Source organism: Arvicanthis niloticus, chromosome 9 (genome assembly GCF_011762505.2).
Source record: "Arvicanthis niloticus isolate mArvNil1 chromosome 9, mArvNil1.pat.X, whole genome shotgun sequence".
In the NCBI taxonomy this organism is placed as follows: Eukaryota; Metazoa; Chordata; class Mammalia; order Rodentia; family Muridae; genus Arvicanthis; species Arvicanthis niloticus.
The window spans coordinates 22882763-22895602 of NC_047666.1; the positions used below are offsets into that span (position 1 = coordinate 22882763).

Consider the following 12840-nt stretch of genomic DNA (forward strand, 5'->3'; position numbering starts at 1 on the left):
CTGATGTCTTCTTCTGGCCTCAGCGGGCACCAGGCACACATGCTAAACACATACATATATACAGCCAAAAAACAGTCGGACACACAAAATAAAGATGAATCTTTTTTTTAAATGAGTATACTATGCTTTGAAAGTTGATTAAGTGAATACAAGTAAAATCAAGCACACTTTGAAGAGCCAGGTTTGATAGCCTAGGGCTGTAACTTGGGAAAATGAAACAAAGAGTCACAAGTTCAAGGCCAGCATGTGCTACAGAACTCGGGGCTGACCTAGGCTCAAGACAAGCAGTGCAGTGAAAAGGGGGGGGGGAGACGAGGGAGGGGGGACAAGCAGTGGCGGAAAGACCGCCTAACACTTTTGAGGCTTGCATAATGCTCGCCAGGCACACGCAAGGCCCTGGCGCAATCACAGGTGAACCCAGAACCACTTTTTTTGTCTCAGGGATGGAACTCAAGGTCTCAAGGATTCTAGTCAGTGCTCGGCCACTGGGCTGTAGTTCCAGACCACAGAATCACTCTCAGTTTTTACATTTTTATCTGTGTGTGTGTGCACGAGTGTGTGGTTTGTGGTGTGTGTGTAGGTCAGAGCACAACTTACAGGAATCGGTTCTCTCTTGCCTCCTTGTCAGGTTCAGTGTCAGGAGACTTCACTTACTGAGCATCTCCTTGGCCCCAAAGTGGTTTTTGTTTGTTTGTTTGTTTGTTTTGGTTTCTCGAGACAGGGTTTCTCTGTGTAGCCCCGACTGTCCTGAAACTCGCTCTGTAGACCAGGCTGGCCTCGAACTCAGAAATTTGCCTGCCTCTGCCTCCCAAGTGCTGGGATTAAAGGCATGTGCCACCACTGCCCAGCCCCCAAAGTGTATTTTAGGTGTGCAAGGAGTCTTCATTGTGAAAAGGTTTCCAAAGAACCATCATGTGTCAGTCCTAATACTGTTTGACAGGTGTTTGTGTCAAAGGCCAATAGTCTAAAAGAGCATGATTTAGTGACCCAAGGTTCCTCCCTATACTTTGTGATAATGTCGGGCTTTCGTCCAGCTGCGGTGGTGTGTTCAGCATACAGCCGGTCCACACCAGCTTGTCTCTGTGTGGTGAATCGACTGAGAGAGCAGCTGGAAAGTTCTACCGTAGTCTCCATCCTTTTGTTCCATTTACAATGTGATCAGTTCTTTGATGGGCACATTTATCACATCCTGTGTGTAGTGGCCGGTCTTTTATGCTCACACTTTTGACATCTGATCTTGTGCTAATGTTGTCTGTGTTCTTAGTCTAGGGCAGCAGACCTACAGCAGTATAAAATAACAATAGAAATAAGGGTTTTCGTGGAGCTCAGTGGTGCAGGTGAGAAACTGGGTCGCATCCCCAGTGGAGGATCAGGATCATAACCCACAGGATGTGGTGTGAACACCTCAAGGGGCACGCCTGCCTATAAAAAAGGCTTTGGGGGCTGGAGAGACGGCTCAGTAGTTAAGAGAGCTCGCTGCAAGGACTTGAGTTTGGATCCGAGCTTCCACACCAGGCATCTCATAGCCATACTCGTATTCCAGGAAGTCTTACCTGCCTCTTCTGGCCTCTGAGGGCTCCACACTTACCTGGCACACTCTCTCACACACACATAAAAACTAAAATAAAAAATGTAAAGCTAGGATTTCAAACATTAGTGAAGTTCTTTCCAGTCAGTGCCAAACAACCACATCTCTCACCAGAGCTACAAACCCAGGGCATGAGAAAGTTTACCCCAGGAAGCTGAAGTGTGGGCTGGGGTGCTGCTGACATGAGCCCTGCTGAGCCACACAGTCCAACTGTGAGAAAGTGACAAGAAATACAGCACCCTGAGAGTGAGTATCAAGAGCTTCCCAGGCTCTGGGTGCTGTGTTTTCAAAATTCTAGGCCTGTAGCTCAGCTGGAAGAGCACTTACCAAGCATGCAGGAGCCCTTGGGCTCCATTCTCATTATATCCCAAGCACTGAGTAAACCAGGCAGTTTGATAGCTAATTAGGGTGCATGCCTCTAATCTCTGTGTTTTCTTTATCTTGGTTTTGTTTTGTTTTGTTTTTTCGAGACAGGGTTTCTGTCCTGGACTCACTCTGTAGTCCAGGCTGACCTCGAACTCACAGAGATCCTCCTGCCTCTGCCTTCCAAGTACTGGGATTAAAGACGTGCACCAATTTGCCTGGCCCTTGATTAGTATTTTAAATACTTATTTTATTCACATGTGCGTCTGTGTGAGTGACTGTCACGTTTGTTTGGGTACTGTCAGAAGCCAGAGGAGGGCGTTTGATCATCGGAGCAGTTGCGAGCCAACCATTGTGAGTGCTGAGAACAGGACTCGGGTCCTCTGGGAGGGCAGCAAGCACTCTTAATCATGAGCCATCTCTCCTTGCTCTTTTATTCTCATAGATGGTGTCTCACTATGTAACCCTGAGTGGCCTGGAACTTGAGGTGTAGACCAGGCTGGTCTCAAAGTTTTCATAACCTTTCAGCCCCTCAAGTGCTGGGATTACAAAGAAGAGCCACGATGCTGGCATAGTATTACATTTTTATTTAAGGTTTTCTTTCAATTGCCCCTATACTTTGAGTGCAGTTTGCACAGTGTTAACTTAGTGACTTTTTATGTTGTTTTATAAGTAGGACATTTTTCACAAGCCACATGTTAGTGGGAAAGTGCAAAGGTTACCTAAATCCCTTTTTAACTTTTAGCACAAATGCCTTGGGATGGAAGCTTACAACATTTAGATCCAACAAGTCTTAGTGCTTAAACGTTGAACAATCCAACTTAGAGATCATTTGCGTGCTTGGATGTTTTAACATTCTTTCTTTTAAAGATTTATTTTACTTTTTAAAACTATGTGTGTGGCCGGGCTGTGGTGGCGCACGCCTTTAATCCCAGCACTTGGGAGGCAGAGGCAGGCAGATTTCTGAGTTCGAGGCCAGCCTGGTCTACAGAGTGAGCTCCAGGACAGCCAGGGCTACACAGAGAAACCCTGTCTCAAAAAACCAAAACAAACAAACAAACAAACAAACAAACAAACTATGTGTATGTATGTATGTATGTATGTATGTATGTATGTATGTATGTATGTTTGTGTGTGGATATGCACACATGAACACAGGCACCGTGGAGGCCAGAAGAGGGCATGAGCCCCCTGGAGCCGGAACCACTTGATATGATGCTGATGCTCTCGCCTGCCAAGCATCCCCTCCGGCCCCTCTCAGCATTCTTAAATGGCACCTGCAGGTTAGGCAGCCCATATAGGTATCAGACTTTGTGCTTGCTTACCAAGTGTTCTCCCAAGAGCAAGGCAGGCCAGCCTTGGTTCAGCAGCAAGCCCAGGCACAGATAAAGAAAAAAAGGAAGAGAAATACAGCCTAGCCAGGTGGTGGAAAGAAGACTTTTGAAGATTCTGAATAATGATTGTGGGACAGAGTAAACGACATGGTTCCATTGTTGAAAAAGCAAACTGTTGTTCTTGTTTGCAAGGAAGGACCCTCCATCGGTGGTGAGCTGTGGGATCTGTGCTCCTTAGTCCAGACAATGCTGCCTATAACCTGTGTCTTCTGTTACTTGCTTCTGCTCAGCTCACCAAGGGTCCCAGCCCCTTCTGTGGCTGTCAGCTGAGGCAGACATGGAAAGAATCTGGTGGAGTTGAGTAGTGCACAGTCTGTGCGGCTTTCCCTCCTGCTGGAAGGAGTAACCCACATGGTACAGATTCTGAGTGGCTGGGAGAGCAGCCAGTCTTGGAAAGCAGCTGCAGGCTGGTATGGCCACCCAAGCTGGAGGCCTGTTAGCCCATCCTCATGCCCCTCACCTCACATCGTCTGGCTTTAGTTCTGCTTTTGGACCCTCAGTTCCTTCAAAGGCCAGCTCTCCAGCACTCTCTGTGGTTGGCTAACACCCCTGTCCATCACCGAATAGCGAGGACCCTCCCCAGCCCAAACCTCTCCTCTCATTTCAGTACATCCCTCTGCCAGTGCTCTATGGAGTCTTCCTCTACATGGGAGTGGCCTCCCTGAATGGCATCCAGGTAAGGTTGTATCCTCCCCAGGCTAATGTGACCAAGAGCCAGAACTTCATGTCTAGTTTGTGCTACCAAGACCCTTAATGTTTGCTGTCCCAGTTCCATGAGAGAATAATGGTGATGATGCTACTTCCACTGTGCCACCAAAATGACTACACTAAGTATTTTACAGGGATCATATAATCTATGAAATTAGGCCCTTAGATTCCCATTTTACAGATGGAGAAACTGAGGCTCAGAATTTGAAAACCAGGTCAAGCTAACTGTTATGAACCTTGCCTCCCTAATTCCCTAAAGGCACTCTATAAAAGAAAGGATTTTGTTTTGTTCTGTTTCTCCATGACCCCAGGACCTCCATGGAGGGCCAGGCAGTTTGAGCTGCTGTTAAGAGGGTTTCTTTTCCCTCACATATGGACCATGTTCATGTTCCTTTAGTCACTCTCTGCAGGCTGTTTCCTATATCCAGTGCTTGGGCTCCTTCCCTATGTTATACATGTCTACATACCACTAGCCTATCATAAGGCCCAATTAGGAGTCCCTTCCCCATGACCCTACCACCCGTGTCCCCCAGTCCCAGAGCCCAGTAGGCCTTTGGCCCTGGGGTTTGACCTCTTGGTTGAATCCTACGCTATATTCTTGCCAGTTCTGGGAACGCTGTAAGCTGTTCCTCATGCCAGCCAAGCACCAGCCGGACCACGCCTTCCTGCGGCACGTGCCCCTTCGCCGGATCCACCTGTTCACCCTGGTGCAGATCCTCTGCCTGGCCCTGCTCTGGATCCTTAAGTCCACCGTGGCTGCTATCATCTTTCCGGTCATGGTGAGGAGGGTGCGGTGGGTTCCTTGGTGCTTGGCAGATTGGGTGGGGCAGTGCCACCAGCAGGTTCAGTGCCAGTGAGCAGAGAACAGGACCATAGAAACAGGACCCTGCAGAGAAACCCACAGAAGTCAGCCAACCTCCCCTGATGGGCAGGTGGGCTGGGGAAGGGTGGAGCAGGATCGAAGAAGCAGAACAAAGGAAAAAGGCAAAGGTCCCAGGGCTGAACCTCAGACTGGAGACGGAAGTATAAATAGTAAGCTTATTACCATGTAAAACAAATGCATTTGAAAAGCTTAATGGATCATCAAAGGGGCAGAGATGTTGTGTTCTTCTGGGCTTGCTGGCTAGTTAGTCTTGGGGACATTGGAATGGCTGCAAAGACACTGGCCACACATGGTCCCTGACCTCAGCCAACTGGGGAGAAAACACAAGTTTTCAGTCGTCTTTGAACTCCCATTGAAGTTTTAGCCTTTCTGCCCTTCTTCCCACCCCAGATCCTGGGCCTTATCATTGTTAGAAGGCTCCTGGACTTGGTTTTCTCCCAGCATGACCTGGCCTGGATTGACAATATCCTCCCAGAGAAGGAGAAAAAGGAGACAGACAAGAAAAAGAAGAGAAGGAAAGATGTCCACGAGAACGCAGAGGAGGAGGTGGGGATGGTGAGTCTGGGCAGAAGGCAGAGACTGAGAGACTTGGTTCTGCCTGAGCGAGGGATGGCCTTGTGGGTGGTCGTGGGTGCTAAGACCCCATCTGTGTGGTTTTGGGTGCTAAGACCCCATCTGTTCCTGGAAATATCCTCAGGGTAGTCAGAACTAGTGAGCTTGTCTGCCTAGAAGCAGGTGATGGCCACTTCTGTGGGTTCTTAGTTTCAAGACCCTGGGGCATGAAAGGTAGTTGTAAGAAGAATTGCCTGAGAAAGGAGCAGGTCTGGGGAGAGAGATCAGTGGGAACTGACATCGGGCCTGGACTCAGGATGTCACCCTGGTAACAGCTTAGCTTGGGCCTCCCTGCGTGGGATCAGGGATGGAAGCGGGAGACACTGTCTTCACTGAAGGCAGAGGAACCATGTGGTTGCCCCACCTGCTCTTCCCCTCTCCTGTGCTTCTTTCATCCCAGCCAAGTGTCAGCCCACGCCATGCGGCAGACACCAAAACACCAGGCTGAAAGGTTTCCTGATTCAAGCACTCACTCCAAATAATGACAGCACTTTCCCAAATGGAACATGGCCTCCCAAGATGGATACACAGCCACTGTCTAAGAATTAAGCACCCCGTTCCTACTTCGGTTATTCCTTTTCCTGGTGCCAAATTCCCGCTCCCTCCCATTTGACTCAAGCCGGCCACCTTCACCTACCTTTTGCAAATGAAAAACTTTTCACAGGCAAATCTAACTGTAATGACTTCCCCTCCCTTAACTGTTGTCCTCCTACAGGAGAGAGCCTTTATGCACCTTAACAAAGGAGAGAGTTCTGGGGCAGGGGATAGCTCAGTTGGCAGAGAGCTTGTGAAGCACGCATGAAGCTCTGGGTTCTAGTTCTAGTACCTTATAAGCCAGGCATGGTCGTGCATACCTGTTAGTTGAAGTCGAGTGTTAGGTCAAGAGGCTGAGACAGGAGGATCAGAAATTTAAGGGCAGCCTATAAAGGGAGGGAGGGAGAAAAGGAGGGAGGGCTAGAGTCTCAGCATCTTCTTTTATTTTGAGATTTATTTTTTAATTATGTTGTATTGCCAGTATCTGTCTGGGTGCATGTATGTGGCTATGTGCTTGCGAGTGCAGGTGCCTGTAGCAGCCAGTAGGGGGCGTCAGATCCCCGGGGCTGGAGTTACAGGCGACTGTGAGACACCCAAGTGTGGTGCTGGGAACCAGACTCCAACGATGAGCTGCCAGAGTTCTTAGCTGCTGAGCCATCTCTCCAGCCCTGCCCTCCACCAAGGGTCTTTTTCGTTTTTTGTTATTTTATTATATGGCTGTTTTGCCTGCATGTGTGTGTCTGTGTGAGGGTGTCGGCTCACCTGGAACTGGAGTTACAGACAGTTGTGAGCTGCCATGTGGTTGTTGGGAATGGAACCCAAAATTTCTGGAAGAGCGGCCAGTGGTCTTAACCACTGAGCCACCTCTCCAGCACACACACACCCCAAGTGCCTTTTTAAAATAAATGCTTTTTCTTTGGTTTCTTCAGTAAACAGCTGAGTAACTCCTATGTGCCAGGAGTCACTCCAGGTCTGAGGGAAACCGTCTGTGCATTTTAGGATACATTTACTCAGTAGAAGAATGAGATCTGAGTCACTTAAACCCATCTTACACCTGTCTTAATGGCAATGCCGCTGTAGTGTGTGCGAGTCACTCACAGTGACTGCTTACCCAGATTATACCCTTGGGAGAGATATTCCTGGCTGGATTCCTGCCTGTGTTCTGGGCTGTAGAACAGTGGGTAACTGTGCCTCGGTGCCTCGGTGGGCCCCAGTGTTTACTGCAGCCCTCAGTACTTGGTCTGGGTTGGAAGAGGACAGTGGCTCACATGTGTATATATATGCATCTTGCGTCTCATTGAGGAAACCCGAGTGGCTGTCTTGGTGTTTATCTGCTTTCCCACTGTTTTTCTCCAGCCCCAGTTCCTTCCTCCCTCAGTTGTAAAGATCCCCATGGAAGGTATCCCATCTGATCCCCAAAATGGTATCCACTGTGTTGCCAGTAAGTAAAGCACCTGCTTTCTCCCTTCCTGCTCACGTCCAATCTTCCTCCCAGTCCCGAGGGACCTCCCCTTGCAGCTCAGTGCTCTCCTTGTTGTAGATGCTGAGGTCTCCTGGCCAAGAGCATAGAAATGCCACTGTATGGAGACACCCCTCCCCAATAAAAGAACATCCTTCAGTCTTCACTTCAGACATTCCTAACTTTCCTTTGCACCCCCCCCCCCCCCCCACGGCTTTGCTGGTCTTCCCCTTCATTGTTTTAAAACACATCTGTTCAATTGTGGCCCCCGAGTCTCCTACATTTCCCTGGAACTGTGATGATTGAGACTCCCAGTCGTTGTTCCGTATTAGAGAGACAGCCATGGATGAGTCCAGCTCTGGTATTAGGCTGTGATCCTGTGAAAGTCACAGGCACCTGCCACTGCTGATGGGGAGGTTGCTTAGGGAAGTTAGCTTATGCTCATGAAGTCCCTTCTAGATGCTTCCCCGGCTTCTAATTCTTCCCCAGTGATGGACAGTCCCACCTGTCCTTGTAGTCTTTTGAAGGATGTAATGGAACACTGATCATAGACAATGGAGTATCCTATCAGAACTTGTCACTCTTCTCAAAGACAGGTCAGGTACCAGGGGGCGAGCACATCCTGTCGGCACCTTCAGGGGCCCTTGAGAACTCTTCATCATAGCACAAAGTCACTTGAGGTTTCTTCTTCTCCTGTCCTACTTTTTGTCATCCTCTCAGTCCAGGCCCCATGTCTCTTTCCTTTCTAACCAGCTAAGGGCCCCTGTATGAGACATTGACCCTGAAGCAACCTATCCTCTGTGAGGCCCCAGTCTTCCTTCCCCTTGTGCTGAAGAGCAGAACGCAGAGAGGGTGAGGGGGTTCTGTAGAACTAGAACGTCCCCTGTACTCTGCTGGACCTGCTCACAGCTGGCCTCCTCATCTCCCTCCAGGAAAAAGGTCTTCCAGTTGGAGCTACTCTCTCTGACTCCTCCTTCAGCGGCTCAGAGCTGGATCGAAGGTAAAGGCTGGCTGTCGCTTCTCCATGTGCGTGGGTCTGGGGCTATTGACTGGGTCATGGGTGACTTATCAGTGAGTACACTCATAAGGAAATGACTCCCTCCCCCAGCAGCTATGACCTGCCAGTAGCTTCTCAGCGGGGGCTGGGAGGGCGTGAGGTAGACTCTTGAGCATCGACAAGCCTAAGCAATGGCTTCAGGCTTAAGGGGCTAGGCCAGCTCTGCTGGCCCTCTGGAGATCAAGAACTAAATGTGTGCATTCATTGCCATCAGAGGGTTTCAATGCACAAAGGAATTCAACTTTAGAAAAGGAACTACTGCAGACCACTGCATAGAATACTGAAAGTACACACGGAACAAAGAAAGCAGCTATTTTACTATGAAAGCCAGCTTGATTATCTGTACCGAGGAAGCTTGGGTAGCTATGCGAAGGGTCCAAACACAAGGTACTCGAAAGAATAAAACAGCGGGGTTAGTTAGCACAGGACAGGTAAAGATCGAAGAAAGCTAACTAGAAAGTAGAGATAGAAACATTCAGGAAAAGGATCATCCGAATGTGATCCTTGCTTGTTCTAGATGACATGCTAGACATGAAGAGAGTTGTGCACACAGCAGGTCCCGAATATGACTCAAGCTGCTTGGGTGTCCGCGTCAGGCTGTGTGGGTGCGTGTAGAGGCCAGAGAGGACATCAGATTCCCCCAGAACTGGTGCTGTAGGCGGTTAGGAGCCACCACATGGGTGCAAGAGCTATCCTCGGCAAGTACAAGTGCTCCTTAACCACTGAGCCATCACCCCCCAAATGTATTGAAGGTAAAGAAGAAAAAGTTTATACCAAATCAAATCTCTAACTAACTCCTCTGCAAACAAGAGCCTACACCAAGAGAAGGAATTAAAAAGAAACTGTTAAATTACGCAGAGCCACCGAACAAGTTCATAAATGCAGACAATTTAGTTAGTTAGCTAGAGATGGCGCTTGCCATAGGCACTGGTGTTTCCCCAACTCTGTGGAAGCAGTGGGAAGTAAAGGAGTTCTCTCCAGAGAAGAAAGGGCTCGGGCGATGGGACCTGGATGGACATACGTAAGGCTTTAAAGCCAGAGGGGTGGGGACTGGGAGATGGGGGGAGGGGCCGGCTGGAGGTCCAAGGGATGGGTGGACTGAGAGATGGCGGGCTGGTGAGATGGCTCGCAGGTTGCATTCTCCAGCAGCTTTTCCAGAGGATCCAAGTTTGGCTTCTAACATCCACATGGCTGCCTGGGACCATTTGTCTCCCCAGTTCTGGGTGATCTGAGCCCTTCTTGTGGACTACCAGGCACACATGTGTTGTACAGACATACCTGCCAGGCATGAGGTGCCATACTTGGGGTAGTAGAGGGACATGCAAAGACACAGTGAGTGCCATGTGTGAGAGCAAGCATTGGCACACATAAAGCTGGTGATCTCAAGGGAATAAATAGTCTTATCCAGGACAGAAAGACCTGCCTGGTGCAGACTGGGCCAGAGCAGAGGAGGAAAGTCCAGTCCAGGCCGTGGGAACATGCCTAAGGCAACATTTGAAAGCACACCCACAAGGATGGATGGGAAGTTCTGGCGGGCTCTGTCTGCCATGCTATGGAGTCTGGATGCTGTCCTTTGAACAGTGAGAACAGAACAGTCAGATTTATGATTCAGCAAGTTGGCTTTGGCAGCCATTTAAGTAGGTTAAAAAAGGCTGTGACCAGTTCAGTGACTGGCTGAAAGCCCAACAGATAGAGGACACTTTGTTCTCTGGATGCACTGAGTTCATGCCTCTGAGAAGCAGAAGCAGGAGGACCAGGAATTCAAGGCCATTGTTAGCTACAAAGAAAGTCTGAGGCTACAAGAGACCCGGTATCAAAAAACAACATAAAAAAGGCCAGCAAGATGGCTCAGTGGGTATAGGCACTTGCCACCAAACCTGAGTTCAGAAAAATGGTGGCTCATGCCTTTAATACCAACATCTGGGAGGCAGAGGTGGGCAGGTCTCTGCAAGTTCGAGGTTAGCCTGGTCTATACAGTACGACCCTTCTAGAAAAAATAACACATGATTGGAGTTTAATCCCTGGGACCCATATGTTGGACAGAGATAATCAACTCCTGCATGGTCCTCTGACCTCCACTCTCTAACCCCCAAACATCCATAAATAAATAATGTATGCAATAAGTAACTTTTCTGAGACTGGGTTTCACTAACGTAGCCCAGACTGCTCTTGAATTCGGATCCTCCTGTCTCTGCCTCACGAGTGCTGCATGGATCGTTAAGAATTTTCATTTAGGGGCTGGGGAGATGGCTCAGCAGTTAAGAGCACTGACTGTTCTTCCAATGGTTCTGAGTTCAATTCCTAGCAACCACATGACGGCTCACAACCATCTGTAATAGGATTTGATGCCCTCTTCTGGTATGTTTAAAAACAGCTACAGTGTACTCATATAAGTAAACCTTTTTTAAAAAGAAAAAAAAGAACTTTTGTTTAAAAAAAAAGCTTGCATGCATGTGGTGCACAGACATACATGCAAACACCCACACACATACTTTTTACGTTGATAAGCAGCAACAGCACTGTTCCGCCAGAGCGATGCTCTGCACCTGGTGCTGACCACACAGACTAGACTCTCATTCTTTCTTCCTGCTCTGTCTCACTCAGCATCACCCTGCATTTCAAAATCTCTTGTCCGGCTTCACCTGCTTTCAGCTACTCACGGAGTCCGGTCTTCATGGTGCCACAGGTGAGAATAGAGATGGAGCCTGACCTCAACCTCACAGACGACGAGGACTATGGGAGACAGGTGGGCGGGGAGACCACCCTCTAGTCCAGCACTGCTCGTCCAGGCTGGGGGGCAGGGTAAAACCTGGCCCTGGCTTCATCTAGAGCGTGTGCTAAGCCTTTCACCTGCTTCCTTACCCACTGACCAGACACAACTAGAGGCCTTTCAGGGACATCCAACATAGATACAAAGTTCCCCCCTTCCCTTTGCAGTTCTTAAAATAGCCAAAACATACGGCTTACAATGCCACCCAGCATAGATATAACCTTTCTTGTGAAAAAAAAAAAGTTTTCCAAAGTTACAAATAAAATAAATGGCCAGAAGTGGTCTTACATTTAAAATATATACTGATTTAGTCTCTTCTATGTAAAACAAATACTGGTTTAGTATTTTTCAAAGGTTTGATTGACATCTAAGTGACCTGATGGTCTTGAAGGTCTGAGTGTGTCCTGCAGTAGGACATGGTTGAGTCATCTTTCACCTCCTGCTTGAAGTCCAGTCCTCTGTTCAGTGGGCCTGGCTTTTTAAGTGTGGCTAGGCCTTCTACACACTGAAAAGCCAGTTCTAAAATTATTACTGGAAGAACCTGTGTATTGGAGGATTTTGTTTGAGGGGGTGCTCACTATGTCTCCTCAGCTTTCCTGGAACTCTCTGTGTAGATCAGGCTGGCCTCAGCATTCAGAGACCCTCCCGTCTCTGGGATTAAAGGCATGTGCCGCCACATCTGGCTCTGAGTGGATTGTTTTCCAGGCAAAATAGTGCTCACGAATTGAACTCCTAAGTCACATTAGGTCAACCAAATGACCCTTTAAATTTGTCACTGGCTTCATAACCTGGAGTCCACCTACTTGCTGATGTGTTTGAGTAGGTCCTCTCGCTCCCTGCACCACAATTTTGCAATAGTTAAAGCCCAAATTTCCCATCTCAAGAACATTGCATGTTAGACACCTAATGTTGGTAGTCAAACGAGTTCTTTATACCAGTGGTTGGAAGGAACACCATTTCCAGCTGGGGTAAGACTGCCCGGCTCCTCACTGATCCAAACCCTTTCCAACACAAAACTGTTCATCTTCCTCTGCACCAATCCTGGGAGAACTAACAGCATCCACGTCTCAGAAACGAGTGCTTCATTAACCAAACGAGCTGTGAAACCAGTTAGCTTTTAAAGGGTTGATCATTCCATCTGATGTTCACCTTAAGCATCATTTATGTTTTATGTACACATGAATGTTTTAACCTTTAACATGCTGGCGTATTACCTCTCCATTCACTTAGGAATTTCTTCTATCTCTAATGTTAGCTGCTCTACAATAAAACTTAAATCGTGTCTGCTAACCTTACGCCATGTCTAATAACTGAGGGAACTCAACAGCTGTTGCCTATAACGTGTACCATCCTCAACTTATAAAAATATGCACAGCAAAGGGAGCTGGAGAGATGGCTCAGTGGTTAAGGGCACTTGCTGCTGTTGCAGAGGACCTGGGTTTGGTTCCCAGCACCTTCATGATGGCTCACAA

The 12840-nt window shown here is 48.3% G+C and overlaps 1 protein-coding gene across 5 annotated transcripts in view; it reads left to right on the forward strand.

Annotated features, from left to right (window-relative positions):
- Nucleotides 1–11666, forward strand: part of Slc4a5 (solute carrier family 4 member 5) — an 89360-nt gene extending 77694 nt beyond the window's left edge. For 4 of the 5 annotated variants that reach the window (XM_076939960.1, XM_034511568.2, XM_076939962.1 and 1 more), the window contains 5 exons: nucleotides 3953–4021; nucleotides 4659–4832; nucleotides 5327–5491; nucleotides 8474–8541; nucleotides 11203–11666. In XM_076939960.1, the coding sequence (XP_076796075.1) occupies nucleotides 3953–4021; nucleotides 4659–4832; nucleotides 5327–5491; nucleotides 8474–8541; nucleotides 11203–11368 (642 nt within the window). In that variant the 3' untranslated portion in view covers nucleotides 11369–11666. Of the gene's footprint in view, nucleotides 1–3952; nucleotides 4022–4658; nucleotides 4833–5326; nucleotides 5492–7438; nucleotides 7524–8473; nucleotides 8542–11202 lie in introns of those variants that run through there. The other variant, XM_076939961.1, reaches the window with a different exon arrangement.
- Nucleotides 11667–12840: the final 1174 nt, after the last annotated feature.